Source organism: Chelonia mydas, chromosome 26 (genome assembly GCF_015237465.2).
Source record: "Chelonia mydas isolate rCheMyd1 chromosome 26, rCheMyd1.pri.v2, whole genome shotgun sequence".
NCBI lineage: Eukaryota > Metazoa > Chordata > Testudines > Cheloniidae > Chelonia > Chelonia mydas.
In genome coordinates this window covers 12828399-12852879 of record NC_057859.1, presented here as the reverse complement: position 1 = coordinate 12852879, position 24481 = coordinate 12828399, and the positions used below count along the sequence as shown (strand labels likewise).

Sequence of the window (24481 nt, the reverse complement as noted above, 5' to 3'; positions counted from 1 at the left end):
TATGAATAAATAGAAATATACATCGCGGAGAAATGGCTTCCAGCTCACGGAATAGATTGGGGCGCTCTACAGACACCCGAACTCCATGGCTATGGCCGTGTCTTCCGCTCTCCCTATAAAGAATTCAAGGCCAGGATGAGAGTGAGCAACAACTGAAGAGGGGTCTGGGGGTATGGCTAGCAGGAGGGGCAATCGCAGCACTATATACAGAGGTCAGATGTAGCCAAACTCCTCTGCTATCGTCAGGTCTCTCTCTCTTTCCACAAAAAATTGTCTCTTCCCCAGGGCTGTATACTGGGCAGCGAGCTCCCTCTCCTTCTGCGCTCGCCTCTTCATCGCATCCCGCTCCCCTCTCTGCTCCGGGGGGATGGGCAGCGACACTTCCAGCTCCTGGAGGGGCCGGCTCTTCAGGATGGCAGGAGGGGGCTGGGTTCCACCTCCGGGACGCCAGGTGGGCGTGGAGCTGAGAGAAGGGAGAGGAGTGCGCTCGTGGGGCAGAGGCAGGTCCTTCCCAAAGGAGGGCTTGGTGGGAGGCGCTCGGCTGCTGCCCTGCTTCAGAGCAATGCGTCTAGGTGATGCTAAAGCAACTGGCCTTGTATTTCCTGGGGCACGATAAAGTTTGCCAGTGACTTCCCATTGTCCATCCCTCGTACCACCACAGGTTGACTTTGGGTCCTCAGGAGGCCCCGGGGCTCTTTTGAGACCCAGCAGTGGCATTGGCCAGGCACTGGAAGAGCTTCCTTCAGCCTTGTTGGACTGCAGAGCTGGAGCTCCTCGAGCAGGGCCCAGTGGAATCAGTTTCTTTCCCAACGGGTGGAAAACCTGGATAGACTCCAGCATGTGTAGTCCCAGGTGGCTCCGGGGCATTTTAAAAGGCTCTCGTTCTGGCTGGAAGATTTTCCCACCCTCTTGACTTCCAGGTTGTTTATCCTCCGGTTTTAATTTCCCCCTGCCCTGAGGCGTACTTTTCCCCTTATCATTCCCTGAGCTGCTTAGTTTTTTTGTGCTGCCGCTCTTCAGGCTTTGAAACATCTGCAGGGTCTTCTGGTTTCCTCGGAGACTGCCTCTTGAGGTCAGTTGTCCTCTGTTTCGAGTCAGCGCATGGAATCTCTCGCCCGTCCCCTAAGGCGGTTACAGTTCTGGTGTCAGTGGTGTTCTCGGCAGGGTGACGGTTCTCCAGATTCCCTTCCCACAGATCATCAGGGAGATGATCCCCTGACGCTGTCTCCTTCTCATCTTTGAGCCTCTTAGCGCCCGTTGCTTGGTCCTCTTCAGAGGGCTGGGCTGGTTGAGTAGCTGCTGGCATCTCGGAACGATTTGCTCCTAATTTCTGGGGATCAGCGAGTCCGGGTCCCCGCTCAGCAGAAGGCTTGTCAGACCCCACTGGGGGCATAGTGGCAGGAAGTGTCGAGGGTTCTGCCTGCTTTGAAGCTTTCCTGGGCAATTTGCCCTTCCCAGGTGCGGGAGGCGAGGCTCCGTCCTGGGATTCAGTGGCGAGTGGAGGTTTGATAATATTCTTTCCCGCGACATTCCCCTGAGAAACGTGTTTCCCTAGAGGCATCTCTTGGAGGGAATCGCTTCCTGTCACCTGCCTGGGACCAGTGGGCCGGTCACTGTGTGACAGGGAGTTAGTTGCCTGAACAGACTCAATGCAGGCCATTAGCTGGTTAATATCAGGGATTTCTAAGGGGAACAGTGGTGGCCCCTGTGATCCCTGAGGCATCTGAGACCCATCCAGGGCCTCAGGAAGCATCTCTGGGCTGATGGTTTTCACTCCGCCTCCCTGCTGAGCTGAGCCTGGTTGTAGGCAGAAGGTCTTGGGCTCATGCAGCGTTCCAGGCAAAGGATCCGCCTCTGAAAGGAAAGAATCAGGAAAAGTCAGCGACGCGTAAAGCAGAAGATGTTGTGTCTGGGTGCGGCAGGGCGACTAAGGGTGAAATTCCCCCTCTGCGGAGGGGCAGCGTCAGGTCTGTCGGCCACTGAAGTCTCACTATGGAAGTTCAGTTACACTCAAGCGCTGGATCAGCCTATCGTCCCATTGTTGTGTCAGTGCACTTGGTTTCAGCGTCGTACCTTGTTACAATATCAATGGCCTGGCGGGAGTCGAGCCCAGTAAGGAGTGGCTCTACAAAGTCGTGAACGTCCAGAATAAAGATCCAGCTATCTGTTGCCCAGGACTGAATGCGCATCAGCAAACTGGAATGCTGCTACAGCTCTGCTATCACAGCTGAGTGCTTGATGACGAAAGCTGTTCAAATTCATGATTTTTTTCCCCCCACTTCATTGGCCAAACAAAAACAATGGAAAAAGCATTCTTTTCATTTCTGATTTTTTTTTTTTACCCATTTTTTCATACAAAAATGAAGTCGATTTTGAGATGAAATGTCATCTGGAAGCGAAAAACTGAAATGTTTCCAAAACATCAAAATGAAACGTTTCATTCGCTCTGAATTTTTTTTTCCCAGCTGAAACAATTTGGCAAATTGGACATGCATTCATTAGTTATTTTGGTTGCATTTTTTGCATTTTTGTCTGAAAATTTTCAACCAAAAATTTCACCTGGCTCAATTTATGACAGTATTACAATGACCTTGCTAGTGCCCTCTGGTGGATATGCTCAGAATGGCTGAAATGTGTGTCATAGGCCCCCATACCGCTAACAGCTAGTAGAAATTTGCTTTAGCAGTGAAGCTCTGTAGGGGCAGGAGGATCTGAGTTCTGTCTCCACTGGTGCCAGCAACTATCTAGCTGGTCAGGAGGTAGAAGGGCTTCTCTTCCTGCCGTTATGAACGCCCTTTATGCACTGTCAGCTCAGGGCATTTGAGGCTGATTCATTTCAAACATAGCATGAGCAAAGCCAAGCTATATGTAGAAACCATGTTCAAGTCCAATTGCCTGAGACAGCCTCAGCTTTGGAAGAGTCTGGCCCCATACCATTGTCCAGCCAAGCTATCTTCCCAGCCTGACTTATCCTTAATCATTTTAAAACCAGGCTTTAAAATGGTTCAGGGACCACAGTTCCCAGCCCCATGTGAATGGATCCTTCGTCTTCACCTCAAATCGCTCAGGACCTGATCCAAAGCTCAAGGTAGTCAATGGAAAATCTCCCAGTAAATTCAACAACCTTTAGTTCAGGTCTCAAGACAATGGAGCAATTGAAGTATGAAAGATTCACCACCCAGCAACAGGGGCTGGGGGCATCATCCCAGAATGAGGAAGTGCATTATATTAGCAGACAGGGACCCCCATTATAAGTACTCCCGAAGAACCTCTTAGCTGGATTACTAAAACTCAACCCATGAATTCATTAATGGCCTAATCCAAAGCCTTTTGGAGCTCATGGAAAGACTCCCCTTGGCTTCAGTATGCTTTAGCTTAGACCCTCTCTTAATTACTTCATCATGAGTCCCACCAGCAAATGGTCCATTCTCCCTACATCTCCCAGATGAAGGTTTTCAGCCCACTCACCTGCTGTGCTTAGATACTATAAGTAATGTGCATTGTGCATATACTAAAGACAGGGACATAGACAGAATGGACAACTGAATGTTCCTTTCCTCACCTTTGAACCCTGGATCGATGGCCTGGGAATCCCTGGGCTGGGCTGAAACTGGATAGTACAAACTGGCCGAAGAGGATGGGCGGGTGCCCTTTGGCTGGATGGCTTTCAGGACCAGAACCATTTCACTTTGGGTGTTTGCTGGCACTTTAATGATCCTGCCTCTTTGCATGATGGAGCCCATCTCTCCTGACTCCTGACCCCTCATGTCACGGTTGTAAAGGTAGGCTCCTCTCCAGTCCTGCAAAGGAACTTGCTGGCCACGGCCTTGGCTTTGATGAGCCTGCACTGACGTAGTCGGGGGCTGCAGCTGCATGAGGCGGGCATTTGCGGGAGGCTGAATACGCCCGTACAGGTGGCCCATGGGGCTGACTCTGGTGGCGTTGTTAAACTGAGGTGGTGCAGAGGGAGCAGGGCTGGGCACTTCCTGGGCTACGAGTGTGACAGGGAAGTGTGCAGAGATTGCCGCAGTCCCATAGGAATGACCCTTCACTCCCCATTCATAGACGGTGGGGTATGGAGCAGCTGACCTGGAGATCTGTATCTGTGCACTAGTGCCCCGTACCTCTGGCCATAGCCCTGTTTCTGAAGGCTGATATGTAAAAGCATTGGTGTTTCCTGGGTTAGCTTGAATGGGCTGGCTTGAGCCGGAAGGTAGGAGCCAAGCTGAGCCGGTAGCTGGTACGGATGGCCTGGAGAAGTTCTGAAGGCCTCCTCCCATTGAAAGGCTGTCCGTCACTTCGGGGAAGCTCAGCTGATCAGGGTCTGGGTCTTCTGAGGATAGAGCGTTGTAGTTCTCTGCACAGAAAAACAAACAGATGAGCCTGACATCGCCCAGGCTCCCACTGCAACCACCAGCCTTAGATAAAGGCCTGGAAAACTACCCCAGACTCTGCCTTGAGAACTGGAGACACAGCAGTGGCTACCTCAAACCTACAGCCCAACCTGCTAGTCAAACCAGGGGACAGGCAGCTCGCTTGGCCCATCCATCCACTCACCAGACAAGCCTGGGGCTTCTCTCTCTCACCAAAGTCAGTGAAGTCACTGCGGATTTACACAGGTGTAACTGAGAGCTGAATTGGGCTCCCACTGCTGTCATAAAATGGTTTGTCGAGATTTTTATAACTCAGGAGAGAATTTTGTGTCCATGTTGCAGTTTCCCTGCACAGTCAGTTAAGGGTCCCCTATTGTTGTCTGTGTGGGTCTCTCGTGCCGCAACAGGGGAGAGAAAAACAATTATAAACAGGAAATTGAGATTGCGTCTGCTGTTACAATGCCAGGGTGACTTAGGAGCAGGGACATAAGAACCTAATAACATAAGAATGGCCATACTGGGTCAGACCAAAGGTCCATCTAGCTCAGTGTCCTGTCTTCCAACAGTGGCTGATGCCAGGTGCCCCAGAGGGAATGCACAGAACAGGGAATCATCAAGTGATCCGTCCCCTGTTGCCCATTCCCAGCTTCTGGCAAACAGAGGCTAGGGACACCATTCCTGCCCATCCTGACTAATAGCCATTGATGGATCTATCCTCCATGAATTAATCTAGTTCTTTTTTTAACCCGGTTATAGTCTTGGCCTTCACAACATCCTCTGGCAGGGAGTTCCACAGGTTGACTGTGCGTTGTGTGAAGAAATGCTTCCTTTTGTTTGTTTGCTGGAACCACTGTCAGTGCCTTCGTTTTTAAACAAAGACCCTTCAAGTTTTCTCTCTTACGCTTGACACCAACAACCCGTTCCTGGCGTTGGCTGCCTTCCACCAGCCCCACTCCCCACACCCATCCCTTTTGTAAGCTGATGACATGAAAACTCTAAGTAACCACATCCCTGTATCTTTGGTACCCCAGGTGCTCCCTTCTCCTCACCCCCACCATCTATTGCTTTCACTTGTCCAGAACCCCCAGCGTGTCACATGTTCCCCCACATGGTCTTCCTAGCTCCATGCCTAGCTTGACCTCTCCAGCTTGGAGAAGGGAGAGTGGTGCTGTGGAAGCAGCTTGACCCTTCCACATGGGCATAAAGGAGCTGTGCTTACAAATACTCCCCTCTACCTATGAATCATGGGGACCCAATCTGGCCCTCTGGACAATACCTATCCCCTACCTGCCATGACTGAGGGGAAATGACTAGCGCTGTATCTATGTCAATGTTCCTTGGAGGGACCAACTCCCCACACAGTCGACCAGAGCACACTTCCGGTAGAGAATGCTCTGTTACATTGTGAGGATACAAATTTGTTTAGTGGTAAGCCCCACGGTAACCCTGAAGATTCTAACATGTCATTGAAGATTGTGAGGTGAGGGGAAGGGCAGTGAATCTTACGATGAAAGTTGAGGTCATAACGTGGGGGCAGTTTTATTGGGGAAAGGGATGACGGGGTTGCCACCAGGAAGGCAAGAGTGAATTAGTGAAGATGGAAAATGATCCAGCCATGGGATAAAGCCCCACAGGTGGGATAACTCAACCTCATAGCACTATACAAACACCAATGAATGACTCCTCACAGCTGTCCTGGGCACTGGGTGACACCATCCCACATGCACAGTTGGGAAAAGTGAGGTTGCGATGATAAGGCCCAAATTTTCACAAGTCAGCCCTGATTTTGAGGGTACCTCTACACTGCAATCAGGAGGCGAGGTTGCAGCATGTGTAGCTAGATTTGATCAAGATCTGCCTACCCAGGACCCTGAGTCCATATTTGAGCGGCCACCCTCCATGCTGCCATGGCTTCACTGTTATTGTTATCCAAGCTAGCTTTGATTTAGCTAAATCAAAACTAGCTCAGGTACGTCTACATGGGCGGCAATCACACCTCCCAGCTACAGTGTAGACATACCCATGGTATCAATTTCAAGCAGTATTGCCAACCTGAAGCATCCAAAACCCATGAATCAGGGCCCCTTCTCCCCCCCCTCCCAAAAAATCACTGGACTGGCTTAAAAATCAGGAGATTTAACAAATAATACAGTTGGAATGAAATCCTGGTCCCATTCCCATTGACATCAATTGAGAGTCTTCTTCATTTGCCAGCCAGCTTTTGAACCATTAGGTTTCATGATTTTAAGCTTTTCCCTATAGCCATGAGGACTGGAATCTTACTTTTCTTATCAAACAAAGGCTGAGGTTCTGTTGTATTCACACCAGATTATATTGCTTTAAAAAATATTGCAAGGCTCATGATCAGACTGAAAGACGCCGGGCCAGCCTGACTGAACTCCCAGCGATTTCAAGGGCTGCTGTGAATTCTCAGCTAATCGGAACATTGGACAGCTTCTATTCAGATGCCTAACTTGAGGCTTCTAAATTTGAACACGTTGGCCAATACCTCATCTCCCTTCTCCCTTTCAACTTTTTCATCAATAATCTGGAAGTAAATATAAAATCACTGCTGAAAAAACTGGCAAATGACTGGATGAGTGGTGAACAATGATGAGAACAAGGCAGGGCAATCAGACAGAGTGATTGTACCGCTTGGTAAGCTGAGCCCATTCACCAAAATGCATTTTAATGCATACAGCCAAATGCAAAGTTATCATCTAAGCACAGGGAAGGCAGGCTGCACCTACAGAATTGGGGGGGGGGGGGGGAGCTGTGTGTCCTGGTAAGCAGTGACTGACAAGGATTTAAGAGTCACAATGGACCAGCAACTTAACATGAGCTTTCAGTGTGATGCTGTGGCAAAAAGGGCTGATGCGATCCTTGGATGTATAAGCAGGAGAATAGGCAGAAGGAGTAGGGAGGTGGTTTTACCTCTGTATATGGCATTGGGGAGACGGATACTGGAACGCTGCTACAGATCTGGTGTCCGCATGCTTTAAAAGGACGTGGAAAAGCTGGAGAGGGTGCAGAAAAGAGCACCATAGATGATCTGAAGGCTGGAGAAAATGCCTGAGACCGAGAGACTTAAAGAGTTTATCAAGATGAAGAGTGAGAGGTGCCTTGCTTACAGTGTATAAACACCTTCATGGGAAGAAAATAGCCGGCAATAAGGGGCTCTTTAATTTAGCAGAGAAAGGCAGAACAAGACCCAATGGCTGGAAGTTGAAGCCAGACAAATTCAAAGGTGAAATAAAGCACAATTTTTGAACAGTGAGGATGGTTAATCACTGGAATAAATTACCCAGGGAAGTGGTGGATTCTCCATCTCCTGATGTCTTCAGATCCAGACTGGATGCCTTTCTGGAAGAGATGTATTAGCCAAACAGAAGTGATTAGGATCAATACGGGGTAACTGGGCTGTGTGGTACAGAAGGTCAGACTCGATGATCTAAAGACCCTTCTGGCCTTTAACTCCATGAATCTATATATACCAGGGACATTTCGTGAGCCAGGCCTAAAGTCTGCATGGAAGTATTGTTGTCCTGTGTAATTTAACTGATAAAGTGCTGCAATGTTATCTGGAGCATTTGACCTCTGGAAGGGTTCACCATAGGTGAATTTGCAATGAGGCTCTTAAATTTTTCTCTGTTTCCCTTTAACACCGAGGCAGAGGACCTTATTCTGATCTCACTTACCCCAGGGCAAATCTGGAGCAGCAACATTTGGGTTACAGTCATGCCTACAGGACCCAACCGAGATCAAAGCCCCATTGTGCTAGGTGCTGTACGTATATTATTCATGATGTACACGAGGGTGAGAGCACAATCGGGCCTGTACAGCTCACCTCCATACCCCAATCTTCCCAAAATTCAGGGCTGCTGCAATCTGGGATTTTGGTTTGGCTCAGATGACCTAGAATTGAATGACCAGATGGACCTAGAATTGAATTCTCCTGTAGATCAGAGGTGTCTGGACCAGCCTCCATCTCTTTTCTTACTGTGGCTGGGGTGAGCTGAGCTTCCCCATACCTCCTGCCACCCCTTGATGCTTTTCCTGGAAGGTAAATCCCTTCTCTCTGTCTGCCAAGAGGCATGGTGACTGGGGGACTGGGCTCTTTGTCTCCTTCTCTGCCTCTCCTGCACTCTGTCCTTTCTCTTGTCTTTTCCTCTCTCCTGGTGATCTCCAAACCCATATGGTCTCTTCCCTCCTCTCCTCATCCTAGCCGTCTCCCCTCTCTCCACCCCACTGTCTCATCGTCTCTCTCCCTTCCATCTCTCTGGCACCCAGTACCTCATACTACTTTTACCTCCTTATCCCCTCCCTGTTAGTGCTCTGTCCAATCCACCCATTTCCCCTGGACAGTCCTGTGCTACAGGGCAGGAATCAGTGGCCCAGATTAAATGCACCAGCAGCACCAGGTTGGGAGCTAGGTCATAGAGGGTTCTTGAATTTTCACCCGCCGCCAAGCTCTTGCCCTCTGCATGTAGAAGAACAAGACGCAGCTCTTGTCCTTTGTATTACACACCCCGGTATGGAATGAGCTTTAAAGCTGCGGCCCACTTGCAATGCTCTGTCTATACCCGACTGTCACAACGTGCCCAAACATGGTTTATTAGGGTTCTTTTCCAAAATCAATCCTGCTTTCCCTCTGCACTAATCCCTCAGTCCCTATTCTGTCCAGTAAGCCATCACTGCTGGCTAATCCCTCCTCTCTAGCTGTCTCTATGGGGGAGAGGGTGAAATCCCCCTGTCTCTTTCACCCACTCGTCCCCATTTCCCTTAGGCCAGGGCACTCACCAGACTTTCCCCCGCTATGATGTCAACTCTCTTTTTTTTCTCACATTTGGCAAACAATATGGGAATGCTTTCTCCTGCCCCCCAGATTCTGCCTGAGGCTAGGGCTGTGCGCTGGGCTAGGCTAGGGCTGAGGCAATGGCACCTTCCCCCCACCCCCCAGCCCCCAATCTGCTGTTCCTCTCTATCCCTTTGAATTCAACTGCTGTTTCCCAACTGCCATGGAACCGTCCACTGTCCCTTCAACAGGACATTATTCGGTGGCTGTTGTCACCCGGTCTGGCTCCAGCAAAGGACATCGCTCCTTGCAGAGGGACACAGCATTCCTCTTCTTTGCGCTGGAATGTGTGTGCACATTTGGGAGTAGGAGTGGTTTATGCTGCTTGATACTTGGGATGAGTGAAAAACACTGTACAGGAATCACCTGGATATCAGCTGGATATGAGTCAGCGGTGTGCCCTTGTTGCCAATAAGGCCAACGCATATTGGGCTGTATTAGTAGGAGCATTGCCAGCAGATCGAGGGAAGTGATTATTCCCCTCTATTCGGCACTGGTGAGGCCACACTTGGAGTATTGCGTCCAGTTTTGGTCCCCACACTACAGAAGGGACGTGGACAAATTGGAGCGAGTCCCATGGAGGGCAATGAAAATGATTAGGGGGCTGGGGCACATGACTTATGAGGAGAGGCTGAGGGAACTGGGGTTATTTGGTCTGCAGAAGAGAAGAGTGAGGGGGGATTTGATAGCAGCCTTCAATTACCTGAAGCGGGGTTCCAAAGAGGATGGAGCTCGGCTGTTCTCAGTGGTGGCAGATGACAGAACAAGGAGCAATGGTCTCAAGTTGCAGTGGGGGAGGTCTAGGTTGGATATTAGGAAACACTATTTCACTGGGAGGGTGGGGAAGCGCTGGAATGGGTTACCTAGGGAGGTGGTGGACTCTCCATCCTTAGAGGTTTTTAAGGCCCGGCTTGACAAAGCCCTGGCTGGGATGATTTAGTTGGGGATTGGTCCTGCTTTGAGCAGGGGGTTGGACTAGATGACCTCCTGAGGTCTCTTCCAACCTTAATATTCTATGATTCTATGATCCTTCTGGATCAGGTGGCCATAGCTCCTTGGATGATCAATTTCCTGCAGAAAGACAAGGTGGGGGAGGTAATATCTTTTATTGGACCAACTTCTGTTGGTGAGAGAGACAAGCTCGGAAGTGTGTCTCTCTCAACAATAAGAGTCGGTCCAATAAAAGATATTACCCCACTCACCTTGTCTCCCTAATATCCTGAGACCAACCTGCCTACAACACACCTCAGAAAGACAGACAAAGCTGGCCACATGAGACTCTCAGATACCCTATGGGGTCGTGATCCTGAGACGTGCTGAATGCCCTCCACTCCCATTGACTTTACAACACCCCTAGTGCCTTTTCTAAAGATGGGTACAACATTTGGTACCCTCCAGTCATACAGTATAGCAGCTTTTTAAAAAAATGCTGCAGCCCAACCTCTGGGACCCTCCCACTTTGCAGGGTCCTACAGCCAGGGATCCAGCCCAAGCCCTAAAGTCTACACCACAATTAAACTGCCTCTTAAACCCAGCCCGAACAGCCTGAATCAGCTGCAGGTGTCTAACTGCAGTGTACAGTAGACAGACCCTTAGAATGTACTGCTGGTTAGGTAGGAATCTGGGACTTCAGGGTAAGAGAGAATGGGGTGCTGGGGTTGGGCTGGGTCCCAGGGGATTGTGGGTAACGGAGAGCAGGACATTGGGACTCGGTCTGGAGTATTCTGGGTAATAGACAAGAGGGTGCTGGGGCTAGCTAGGCTGGGTCAAGGGATTGTGGGTCACAGAGAAGGGGACATTGGGGGTGGGCCCCAGGGGACTGTGGGTAACAGAGAACAGGACATTGGGGCTTTGCCTGGAGGATTCTGGGTAACAGACAAGAAGATGCTGGGACTTGTCCCTGGGAGATTGTGGGTAACAGTGAAGTGGGTGCCAGGGCTGGGCCCCAGAGAGATTGTGGGTAACTGAGAGGGGGACATTGGGGCTGGGCCCCAGGGCATTGTGGGTAACACAGAACAGGACACTGGGGCATGGCCTGGAGGATTCTGGGTAACAGACAAGAAGGTGCTTGGCCTGGGCCCTGGGGGATTGTGGGTAACAGCGAAGGGGACATTTGGGGCTGGGCCCCAGGGCATTGTGGGTAACACAGAACAGGAAATTGGGGTGTGGCCTGAAGGATTCTGGGTAACAGACACGAAGGCGCTTGGCCTGGGCCCTGGGGGATTGTGGGTAACAGCGAAGGGGACATTGGGGCTGGGCCCCAGGGCATTGTGGGTAACACAGAACAGGACATTGGGGTGTGGCCTGAAGGATTCTGGGTAACAGACACGAAGGTGCTTGGGCTGGGCCCCAGGGGATTGTGGGTAACAGAGAAGGGGACACTAGGGCTGGGCTCCAGGAGGTTTGTGGGTAATTGCGAGACGGGGGTGGGGGCTGGAGCTGGGCCGGCCCTTGCTGGGCGGGGTCGAGGCTCCGCGTGCCGCAATCCGCGGCTTTCCGAAGGGGCGGGGCTAGCCGAAGGGGCGGGGCAAAGGGCCCAAAAGGCGGGTGGGGAGCGGCAGTGCTGGCTGTGATGTCAGAATGGGCGGGGCGCGCTGGCGGGGGCGGCCGCGCGCGCGGCGGGGCCACGTCCCCTGCGCGAGGTCGTGGGAACCGGAACCGGAAGCGCCGAGCGCCGGCTGGGTTCCGCGGGGCCGCGAGCTGGGAGCGTCTCTGGCGGCGCGCCGCGGCCTGGGTATCGGGCGGGCGGCGCTGGGCGGCGGGGCGGGCTCGGGGCCGCGCTGGGGGAGCCGGGCCGGGGCCGGAGCCATGTCGGGGAACGGCAAGACCCGGCTGCCGGACAGGTGAGACCAGCTCCCCCATCCCCTCTGCCCCGGCCTGGGCCCGCTCGGTTGGGCCTCAGCCTCCGGCCTGGGAGTCCTGCGGCGGGGGGGGGTTACCTGGACCCCTCCCCCCGCCTCTTTCGAAATGGTGCCGCGTTGAAAGCAGCCTCCCCCCACCCCGACTAGGGTGCTCTTGGTGCCCCCTCCCCCTCTCAGCTCCTGGCCACTTGGCGCCTCGCTTTCCGGGGGAGATCAGGGACTTGAAATCCCCCTTTCCCCTGTTCCCCGAATCCACTGAGCCGAGGCCTTCTGGGATCTTGCCCTATCTGCGTGGGGCGGGGGACCCTTCCCTGCTCTTCAGGTGCATCCCCCATGTTAGCCACAGCGTGAGGGCTGGACGCCATCGTAACGGAGCCTTAAGTGAGCCTTAGCTCACGAAAGCTTATGCTCAGATAAATTTGTGAGTCTCTAAGGTGCCACAAGTCCTCCTGTTCTTTTTGCGAATACAGACTAACACGGCTGCTACTCTGAAATTTGTCCGTATGTTTCCTTCGGGAGGCTGCCTGCGAATTGTATGAAATCATTGGCTAGACTGTGCTATGAAATCAAAACGCCAATAAGTTTTACTCTCGCGTTTATCACATGTAACCCTGCGTTGAGTGCAAAACGCTGTCTGAGCTGTGGCTAGTGTCGCCCCGGTGATTTGCATTTCTGACGACTGTTTCACTACTTGTACATGTGCCCAATAGAATGTGGGGAGGGGCGAGGGGTTGAAATAAGTGTGACTTGGCCTGTTCTAGTTTTTTCCCTTGGCAATAAACTGATTTTGCAATTTACAGCAAGGGGGTTGCAGCACTAATGTCAATAGCCGGGCCTAAATTATTTTGAAAAGGGCTCCATCTGTGACGCTAACTGATCTGGATTAGTTGACCCAAAGAAATTGGGATTTGGTAATAAATCTGTATCGGTTTGCAAGAAGCCTTTCCAGCAGGAAGGAAATAGAGCTCAGTAAAAGGGAGGCATGGGATGAAGACCGAATGTAAAAGGCAAGGGCTTGTCTACACCGTGCAGCTTTTAGAAAAGTCAGCGTGCGTAATCGTTCTTTGTGAGTACTTTGTTGGCACTTTTGCCGACTAAATACATTCAGCCCCGCGAGTGGCATTGGCTTTGTCAGCAGGAGAGTGCACCTGCCGATAAAACCGGGTTCACACTGCTACTTGCGTCAGCAAAACTTTTGTCTTTCGCCTCGGGGGGGGCTTTAAGTACCCATGGAAGACAAAAGTATTGTTGACAGCTTCGCAATGTAGACATTCCCCAAGATTCCACCTATGGGAAGTTGTGGCATTAATCATAACATTTCTCTTCTAGATGGACCGACTATCTCCCGCTTGGACAAAGAATGCCAGGTACTAGGTTCATTGCTTTCAAAGTTCCTTTAAAAAAGGTAAGTGAGAGATGATTGAGTTTGGCTTCTTTTGGGGTCATTTCGGGTCTGCAGTTTTTAACTGTAACAGAAAACATGGACTTAGTGATCTCAGAGTAGGGATTTTTCAAAGATGTTGGGGTTGGATGTGTTGAGGGGAGAACTTTATTCCAATGTGTGCACTCTTTGAGAGGAACTTGCTGGCATGCTGAACATGCTGGCAATTCAGACCAGATCTACACCACAGAGTTCTGTCAGGGAATCACACCTCTTCACACCCCATCACCAACAGCTGGCCAGCGGAAGCCTCTAGTGTAGCTGCAATTATCTATGGGTATACTTTGTTTCACTTGTGTGGGACAGTTTTGATATCATTACAACGCACAGCTTTGTCAGTATAACTGCATCCACACAAGGAGTGCTTTGCCCATATGGTGTACTGTTATTCCCATACTGGTAAAGTAGTCCTGGTGTAGACGTGGCCTAAATTTGATTTATGCTAAATGAAACACAAAGGAAAATTTGGAGATTATAACTTTTTGGGATAGAAAATAGAAGCCTGATGGGACCATTACCCTTTAAAACTTCAGAAGAAGTAAGCTCAGATTTAAAGCTATTGTAGTGTTTATATTGCTTTATATTGCTACCATTGTGCTTTAAGTAACAGCTCATAGAGGTTTCTCACCAAGCTTGTTGAGCATGAGTGTCCAGATGTTTAGAGATGGTATTCACCCATGGCTCTGAAAACTTGCGCCATAGGTGATTTTATGTGGCATGTCTAGGCACAGTGGGGCTGGTTTTTTTTTGGTATCCTTCTGCTATAAAGTATTGTGGGATAGTGAGTTCCACATATGGAGCATTTTAACCTGGTAACTCCCATTCAAATGAATTCCATGTATCATTTGGATGGGCATCAGAGAGCTTCTTATAAAAAAAAAAAAAAAAAATCTGACATAAATGTGGCAATCTGCATCAAAGAAAATTGTGCCTCCATCACTTCAGATGGAATCTGGAAATTAAAAATAGATCATGACGTATTTGCTGTGTGCTAAATTTAGCTGTTTCTGACAGTAATGTTGAAAGATCTTTCTCCACTGTAAAGATACATGTGAGTAATCACTCCTTTAAATATGCAGAACTGTCTTGGACTGTAATCTAGTACATTTGATTCAGCAATCTGTCTCCCTTGATCTTTCTACTAGTCCCAATACTTTCAAATTAATAGCCAGTGAATTACATGAAGGATATTCCTGCTGGCTCACCTCATTCACCTGGAGTACCCAGCTACTAAGGTGTTTGTCCTCTTTATCAGTATAAGTAATAGCTGTTTTTCCTTTATCAGAAATCTCTAGATGACTGTGCTTTATAGTTCCTTGTTGCCTCCTTTTGATAGTGTCTCAATTGCTATGCTGAGATTTTCATCGATTTATTTCTTTACCGTGCTTGCGTATTTAAAAAGGCTTAGGGTGTTAAGCTTGTGAATACTGACCGTTGGCCATACGATTGGCACCAGCAGCAACATTCAGAGGTGAACCTCCACCTCTTTAGATGCATTTCTCTGCCATTTGTGTATCCTCTTAGGATTACTGTTAGCTGTGTCTAGCTGTAGAGAGCTCCAATCACTGTAGTGTGTGGGATTCTTGGAACACAGCTGTGCAGTCTAATGTACTAATGTCAGGGAGAAGATGCTTTCAGTAGATCAATATCAAGGCGCTTCAGCATTTAATGTATCTGCATATACCTGAGGCCTCTTTGTGTTTGGTACCTAGATTCTGACACCATCTATCTTTTTAGGGAGTACACCATTGTGCTGTGGGTTGGTGGGTGCATGGGAACTCCCCTCCCAAAGCTGTTGTGGGGTGTTTAAGTGCCTTGAGATTCTTGGATAGGGTGCCACAGTTGTGCACAATATACTATTAAATATTAATATTTCTTGCCAGAGTTTTGAATGGAGACTTGCCCCAAAAGACAGATTTTCTCCTTTTGACCTCCTTAAGAAAATTAGAGAACAGAAAGAAGAACTTGGCATGATCATTGATCTAACATACACAACACGCTATTATGGACCAGAGGTAAGTTAGGATGCAACAACTATCCTAGGCCCAAGTACTTCTGCTCCCTCACGGATTATTCTATGGCACATTGAGCATGTCGGTTAGCCTCTCTGTGCCTCAGTTTCCCATCTCAGTGTCTTTGGGAGGATTAATCCATTGAAAATTGAGAGACTCAGATACTGTAGTAATGGGGGTGAGGGGAAGATTGTGCCTATGTGGATATGAAAGCAGGATCAGGGCCTAAAAATCCTCACTATGCCCAAGTGAATGAAGTGGACTGCAAATTTCTCTGAATATGGTGGACTCTGTAAGTGACTACGTGTTACCATGGTCTGTCATTTCACTCTCACAGCACCGCTAAACAAAGGCTTCCGAATTCCAGTTCAAACTATTATTTATTGGTGGCATTAATTACCTGGAAACAGTTGTTTAAAATACTCCCCTTCCCCTTCTGCTACATGCACTTTGTTTTGTAAAAGACAGATGAGAAGGAAACCTGGGACAAACAAGAAACAATAGCAAAGGAATGTGTGGGTCAAAAGTGTTTTTGATGGTACCTCACAGTTGTCGCTAGGAGGACTAAGTGGGCTATCAGATCTTGCATCTTGGTAGTCACTTGTGAATCACTGTTACTAAATATGGGCTGTTTAAAGTCTCCATAATAGTCTAGTGTAAAACTACTCTAGTTCAGAACTCTTTATAGTGTGTTTTATTTGAGCCCTTACATCAGTTTTGGTTCGCTGGAAGAATAGTTTCAGGCAAATTTTACTCCATGTACTTACACATAATTGTATTTAAGCACTTCTGAGAGATGCATGGTAAAACTGACAATATGGTGCTGTTGTAACTTACCTGAGTTATTGTGGAGGATTTCACTTACCAGACTAAAATCTCACAGGCACCCTTTCAGGTTTAGTTTTTAAACTGTAGAAGCATTTCCTTTCTATAAAGCACGTGGACCCCTTTCAGTGATGGGAATGTTTGGTTTTATGCTTCATACAAAAATGTATTGGATTCCCCTGTTTTTTTAGGAGCTACCAAAGACACTGTGCTACTCCAAGATCTTGACGGTTGGACACGAAGTACCAGATAACGAAACAATTTTTAAATTTAAATGTGCTGTGAAAGAGTTTTTACGGGAGAACAGAGATAACGGTGAGCATAGGTTGCTTCTAATTTAATTTCTAATGCGTGTCAATGTCACTTCCTTACAGATACTGTATATGTGCCTTATGTTAAGCATTAACCCAGGTTTACACTCAGAACCCTGCCATAAGGCTGCTCTTCAGATGGTCTTTATGTTCCTTGTGCGATGTGCCCATGTTTTCTCCTAAACAAGATTTGTGATGAAATTGTGTGACCTGACTGGTTTTTTAATAAGCAAGAGTTGAATAATTAGTGATAATTAGCCATAAATGCGAGCTTGTCTTTAAGCACTGTTGTAGAGATGTTAATTTGTTTGCGTTGGCGTAATCGGTGAATGACTAACAAATGTAATCAGGTTTGCTTCCTTCTCCTTTCTGATGCACACTGCCTGCCTGAAAATGAACAGTATCTTAAACATAACTTGAATTTCCTGTCTCATAGATAAACTCATTGGAGTTCACTGCACGCATGGCTTAAACAGAACTGGTTACCTCGTTTGTAGGTGAGTCGCCTTAAACTCTTGTAGCTGAGCTGCGCTAGATGGGTATTTCTCTAGTAGCACAAGGGATGGGAAAATTACTTATCCAATGTCTGCCTCACTATAGCTAATCCTGGACTCTAATGTAAAGTGCACTGGTCAAGGGCTTAGTGACCATATAAAATCTTGGATTTCATGAACAGAGCAGGATTAGAAGTTCTCTGAGCAGATATGTATGGATGCTCTCAGGGCATATACGTTTTTTGTGCATGAGCCCTGGTATAGCAATTGGAAATTTACCTCTGCCATAAAAGCTGTGAGTATTTCTGTAGCTCATCATGGCCTGTAAATACATAATCTTAAAAAAAGCATCCAGAGAGAAAGGTTTGTCTTTTCTTTCTTAAACATTATTCCCATAATTAGAGCTCATGTATTATGTTGCTCTATTCAGGTACCTAATTGATGTTGAAGGCATGGAACCAAATGTCGCTATAGAGTGTAAGTAATAAGGAGATCACTGTTTTTCCTGTTTCTTTTCTGGGGCGAAACACTGGCTAGTAGCTTACATTCAAAAGGTTCTAGGCTCTTGGAGAAGAGCGCAGAGGGATAACTTGTAAGATAAGTTTTGCACTATAGGAAAATGTAAGATTGGGAGAGTGGATGGATAATAGGAAATGGGAGGGAAAAGAGGAAGAGATTTATTGTGACGATAGATTGATTTTGCTACAGTGCCCTTGGAATCCATCTTAAGCCAGACTGATGTCAGTGGATCACTGGATTTGAAACCCAGGTGACTTATGGGTAGGCGTGCAAAGGAAATTGAGCAACATTCTGCTCCATTGCCAATCCATCTCATTGCATCTCTTACTGTAGAACAGGGGTAGGCAAACTTTTTGGCCCAAGGGCCACATCTGGGTATGGAAATTGTGTGGTGGGCCATAGGCAGCGACTCCATGGGTGCTCTGGGGCTGGAGCACCCACGGGGAAAAATTAGTGGGTGCTCTGCACCCACCGGCAGCCAAGCTCCCCGCCCCGCTGCCACCTCCTCCACCTCCTCCCCTGAGCACGCCGTGTCCCCACTCTTCCGCCTACCTCCCAGCACTTGCCACCGCCAAACAGCTGTTTGGTGGCGTAGCAAGCTCCAGGAGGGATGGGGGAGGAGCGGGAATGTGGTGCACTCAGAGGAAGAGGTGGGGCCAGGGTGGGAATTTGGGGAAGGGGTTGGAGTAGGGGCAGGGAGGGGAAGGGGTTGGGGTGGGGACTTTGGGGAAGGGTTTGGGATGGGGGTGGGGCAGGGCAGGGGGCAGAAGGGGGTCGAGCACCCACTGCCACGAGTAGAAGTTGGCACCTATGTGGTGGGTCATGAATGCTCATGACATTGGGGGTTGGGGTGCGGGGGTGAGGTTTCTGGCTGGGGGTGCAGGCTCTGGGGTGAAGGAGGGTGGGATCGAGGGGTTCGGAGGACAGGACGGGGCTCAGGACTGGGGTAAGGGGTTGGGGTGTGGGAGGGGGTGAGGGGTGGAGGCTCCAAGTGGTGCTTACCTCAAGCAGCTCCCGGAAGCAGTGGTATGTCCCCCCTCTGGCTCCTACGTGGAGGCGTGGCCAGGCAGCTCTGTGCACTGCCCCATCCACAGGTGCTGCCCTTGCAGCTCCCATCGGCCCCATTTGCTGGCCAATGGGAGCTGCAGGGGTGGTGCTTGGGGCGGAGGCAGTGTGCAGAGCCCCCTGGCTGCCCCTACGTGTAGGAGCCAGAGTGGGGACGTGCTGCTGCTGCTGCTGCTTCTGGGAGCCGCACGGAGCAGGGCCAGCTCCCGACCCCAGTCTGTCAGGAACTCCAGGGCTGGATTAAAACGTCTGAAGGGCCAGATGCGGACCCCGGGCTGTAGTTTGCCCACCCCTGCAGTAGAACCTCAGAGTTACAAACACCTTGGGAATGGAGGTTGTTCGTAACTCTGAACAAAACATTATGGTGGTTCTTTCTTTCAAAAGTTTACAGCTGAACATTGACTTAATACAGCTTTGAAACTTTACTATGCAGAAGAAAAATGCTGCTTTTAACCATGTTAATTCAAATGAAACAAGCAGAGTTTCTTTACCTTGTCAAATCTTTTTTATACTTTCCCTTTATTTTAGTAGTTTACGTTTAACACAGTAATGTACTGTATTTGCTTTTTTGGGGGGCGGGAGGGTCTCTGTTGCTCCCTGATTGCGTACTTCTGGTTCCAAATGAGCTGTGGGGTTGACTGATCAGTTCATAACTCTGGTGTTCATAGCTCTGTGGCTCTTCTTTATAAACAAGAGAAGACCTGCTCCGCCCAATGGGTCATTCATGCAACCATGAGCTGTCATCAAAGGGACATTATGTAGAAATGGAGTTGCACCTTGATGTTATAAATGGCATCTGTTCGTTCCAGTCTGCATCTCTCTTCTGTACCTTAAAGGACATCTTCCTAATATCCAACCTTCCGATACCGAAATGCTTAACCTGTGCTCATGTGACCTTAACTGAATTACTGTAAATGAGTTGGGGTGTGCTCCGTGTCAAAACCAAGGGGTTAAAATCATTGAGTTCTTTATTACCGCTAATATGGTGTGCGTCTTCAGTGCTTTGCCAACACATGATCTGCCCCCTGTCCTGAGTAGCCTAGTGTAAAATATTTATGTATAATGGTGTTTTGTAACTTAACTCTTCCCTCCTCATAGTGTTCAACAGGTCGCGAGGGCATTCTATAGAGAGGAAGAACTATATTGAGGACCTTCAGAAGGGCCCCATCAGAATGTAAGTCACTGTTTCTACATATGTTTGTGTCTGGGTGCTAGAATGAAGACTAGTTAGCTCATGTCAGCTATTTAATGGACCTGAGTTTAGCTTTTTCACTCCTGTTAGCTGATGAAGAAGCACGGATTAGTGGATAGGGAAAAGGACTGGAAGCCAGGAGATCTGGGCTCTGTTCCACATTCTGCTGGTGACCTTGGGCAAGTCACTTTGCCTCCCAATACCTCAGTTTCCCCATCTCTAAAATGGGGATCATGCCCACCTCTTGAAGTGGTTTGAGGTGCAATTATAACTGAGACCATAAAGAGTATAAAAACTTCCCTGCAACTTCATTGAGTGATTCTGTAAATTTGGGCTGTGCTAATGGAACGTTTTTGTTTAAGGAACCATGCTGCAGATGGACTAGCATTTGATTTGATCAAAGGACAAAGCAGCATGGCACCAAATTTGGATTTCCAAGTAGCTGGACATCATCTGTATTCAGAACAGCTCCCCCTGGCAGACAGCAGGTTGGTATTTAGTTTGAGTCTGATAGAGTGGATTGGATCAAGGGAAAAGGTATATTTGTGAAAGTGACAAAGGTAAATAGGCACACAAGATTGCAAGCCAGGCACTCAAGTTTGAATCTTGGTCCCAAAACTCACTTTGTTTAGGAACTGAGTTTAAGCTCAGTTGCTAAGACTGTTTCAACCATAGTATGGACAAGACCTATTGATCTGGTTGCTACTGTGGCAATTAGTTAAATTTTGCACTGTGCCTACATACATTGTGGGAGGTGCATAATAAATGAATGTAGGGGTAATGAAATAGTTTTACTACTCTAAGATACCTTAGCACAAAGAAGGGCCCTACCCTATGATTTGGACTTCAGTGACTCTTGTGCAGAATTGCTTTTCACTCATAATAAGGCTGTAACTCTTCTCCTGCTCTTAGGCTCTTCCCTTCTTGGCGAGGAAAAAGAGAACAAAGGTAAATGGCTTCCTCTTTACTCCTGGGATGTAGGCATTTGCACTTCCTCCCGTCAAGTGTCGTGTCATAACATGATACCACATCTGCACCTCCCACTTCTTAAGTAACCCTCTCTAATCCTTGCTTCATGGATCTGTGGGTGAACTTCCTTTTCCTAAATCGTAATAGATTATTAGGCTGAATTTAATTCTTCCATAGTTCATGATTTGGGGGTTACAAACGTATCTGGTTGGCTTTTGTAAGTTGAAGGAGATAACCGTACAAGAATGCTCTTTAAGAGCTCAATCTGTTACACTGGAAGGTTCAGTTCTGTATTATGTATGGTTGACAATCAAACGAAAGTGGCCAGGGGAATGTTTCATACCCATTAATTACTCCTTCTGGGCCAAAATATGGGGGACCGGAGGGGTATTCCTCCTGTTAGGACAAACTAGATGGGGTGGGAGGCAGGGGAAATACCTTCTGTGAAGACTTCTTGTGCTACAGTTGACTTGCATAAAAGAGGTAGGCAGTTAGTAATACTTGACTACCACTTTAAGGTACTGTAAAGCTTCATGTTTGTAAAAGATCTTAGCATTTTTCCTCTGTGGAGCTATGTAAATGCAAAGTATTAAGAGACTGAGAGTCTTAACATGATTAATAGGGCCTGTCAAAGTACAATTGGTGCCTCGCTAGTGCAGTTTCTCTGGTGTGGCTTAGGAGCTTCAAGAGCTGAGATATCGGGAACAGGGCTCAGCCATCCAGGTAAATAACCTTGATCTTTCTCTTTCAGAGCCCTGTACCCTGTCAGGAATTTCCACGGAGTTTACAACCATGGGAGATCTGCTTATTCCAAGGAATATGTCCCTACAGCCAACCTGGCCCAGCAAACACCCCCTTACAACTTGGGACCTGTCAACTACCCCGTTCCCCTACCTTATAACAAACAGTATAATGGTTACAACGGACCATACTTTCCAGTGCAAAATCCTTACCATATACACCAGGAAAAGTATAAAATGAAAACATCCAGAAGACCCAAAAGGAATCACTATACAAATTGATGTGAGGGGCTCATCTGGTGGAAGAACTTGGAAGTCCGCTATATGGAGTCGGCTCTGTGGGGTTTTTTTTTTTAATCTAGAAGCTTTATTCGAGAATGAGTCTTTTATTCCTTCTAATCCCTTTGCTGTGGTGCCCATTGCTGGCCAAGTGCCAGTCAGGAAACACAAAGGAAGGAATCATTAATTTTAATATTGAGACTGTTTCTAAAAGTTTTATTTTTCCTAACCACCTTCATAACAAACCCTCACCTTTTTACTGTATTAAAATATTGTGACATCCACGGTTCAATGACTTATCGAGTTCTAAATGGACACCCAGGATAAACATGGACCCAAACTGAATAGGTGGTTCCCATGAGAAATGTTGTGCATTCTTTAAACTCTAAGAGAATTGTGTTTTAAACAAATGCCTTCCCCTGCAGTTGTTTATAACCAAAGCATAGCATGGCAATACCTGGAAAGGTAACCAAAGTGAAACTGAATAGTAGAGCTGGCCAGAGATCAGCCTTTCCGTCCATGAAAAAATCTCAAATTTTTGAGAACTTTCATCCCAAAGATCAAATTAAAAAAAACTTCATGGGAAGGAAAGACTGAAAAAATCCCACTTTATTCATTTCCCACAGAATTCTATGGTTTGCTGCCCAGCTCCCTATGAAGTCTGATTTCTGGTTGCTTGTTTTCCATCACGAGATCTGTCTAAATTGGTGGGTTTCTGCAGAATGTTTCAATTTTGATGAATTGGCATTTTGCAAAGGAAAACCCCCCTGGAAAACCTAGGACCAGATCTACTTAATAGCCTAATTTTTCCATTGTCCAAGAGGAGCAAAATCTAGCGTAATCACTTTCATTTTACATTGTTTTAAATGTATTTTTAACCTTAGTATTCTCCTAAATGTAACAGGTGAGGGACTGGGTGGCTCTAGGAAGCCCGAAGGTTGGTTGTTCGGATCCAGTCCAGATTGAAATTGAATGTCAGCAAGGTCGTTGCTCCTTATTCGCTACCCATGAAACAGGTTTCTGTTGCAGACCACCATGGATATCACTCTATGTGGCAGTCTCGCAGAAGCCAAGGATGGAAGTAGAGACTCCCTCCTTACTGCAGAGCTGATCAGTGTGGAGGCACATGGTCATATATGTCCATGAGACTTGCATTCCTGCTCTGTGGAGAAATAGAGGAGACTGATCTCCAGGGCTTTCAGCCTGGCACCTCTTTTTACCAGCACTACATTCTCAAGGATGTTCAAAGCAAGTTGCTCATGCCCTTTAAGGGAGGCTAACATAATGGTCCTAGTTCTGTGAGAACACGGGAAGGATAGTGTCACTTAAGCTTTGTCTTCACTGCTTAAAAAGGGAATTTCTTTGCAGCAAGATAAATGCAGGGCTGTTCTTAATGTAACATCCTAAGTGGAGACAAGGCACTTGTGTTTCCTTTGAGGTGGTTGGGTTTAGCAGGTCAGTTCCTTTCCTAGCTGGTGTGGTTTCTATTCCTGGCTCTTTCTGATGTGCTGTTTGATTTTGTACTTAACTTGCCTGTACTTCATTTTCCTCATCTGTAAAATTGGGTTATTTCCCCACACCATCTTTGTAAAATTATTTTAAGATCATTGGATAGAAGGAGTTAAAAGGCTAGCTCAGGACTCATGATTTTTGTGCAGGATGTTGGCATTTGGAGTTTACTGTGCAGGACAAATGGGACTGTTATGAGAGTGTGGTACATTAAAATTTTTTTTTTGCAAGGAAAACACTTGGCTCACGAGCTTTAAGCCATTGTGACATATGGTGCCCACCTTTTCAAGGAAAGAATGTGGGGGGGGGGGAGAGGGTAAGAATAGAGCCTGCAAATTATTTTTACTCAGCCCCTCATCCAGGGGTATTTATGGTACAACTCAAGCATGTATTTGCATGTCTCTTGGGTGTGATCTTTTGCTGAAATATGGGATGAAGTCCTTTTTGTACTGAATATGGTGCTAAGGTGTCCCCTTCCAACATTTGTCATGCAGCCGGGGGAGCCTGGCTTGGGCACACAGCTTAGGCCTTGCCCTTGTACAGGGCCCTGCAGGGCAGAAATCGAACCCCAGGTCTGTGGCACCAGCCCCTGCGGCTGCCTGAGCCATAGCGGGAGCTGTAGGGCTGTGAGGTTGTGGCAGGTAGTGGGGGCAGCTGTGGGCAGGTGCCATGGGCACAAGGAGGGCAGCCCTTGTCGAGGCAGAGTAAGCCCTTAATACACCCCCCCCCCCCACCCCCTTAATACACCCACACTTTATTCCGGTTAGAGGCCGCGGCCCCTTTAAGAGGCTACTCCCCTCCCCCCACCAGATCTCATAACAGGCATGATTTCACTTCCTGTCCCCCTGCCTCCACCAAGATGGCCGCCTGCGGCCCCCGCCCCGTTGCTCCCGGACCGGCCAATAAAGTTTGTCGAGAGGAAAAAAGGTAGCGACCGCAAACCGGATGTCGGCGGTTCACTGAGACGACCCGGATGTGGAGGCGCCGTCTGGTTGGCTGTTGAGAGCGAGGCGGGCCCGCCCTCCCTAGGCCGGAC

At 48.1% G+C, this 24481-nt stretch overlaps 2 protein-coding genes across 2 annotated transcripts; one reads left to right on the top strand and one right to left on the bottom strand.

Annotated features, from left to right (window-relative positions):
- Positions 1-213: 213 nt before the first annotated feature.
- Positions 214-8671, bottom strand: C26H2orf78 (chromosome 26 C2orf78 homolog). The gene is given in 4 exon segments (XM_043536168.1): positions 214-1002; positions 1004-1854; positions 3563-4357; positions 8374-8671. Coding segments are annotated over 4 exon segments (2733 nt in total).
- Positions 8672-11867: 3196 nt separating this feature from the next.
- DUSP11 (dual specificity phosphatase 11) lies at positions 11868-22222 on the top strand. Its single transcript, XM_037886246.2, has 10 exons — positions 11868-12071; positions 13419-13494; positions 15414-15545; positions 16559-16682; positions 17115-17175; positions 17603-17649; positions 19855-19930; positions 20311-20436; positions 20861-20896; positions 21669-22222. The coding sequence occupies exons 1-10, from the start codon at positions 12037-12039 to the stop codon at positions 21937-21939; spliced, it is 984 nt and encodes a 327-aa protein (XP_037742174.1). The 5' UTR covers positions 11868-12036; the 3' UTR covers positions 21940-22222.
- Positions 22223-24481: the final 2259 nt, after the last annotated feature.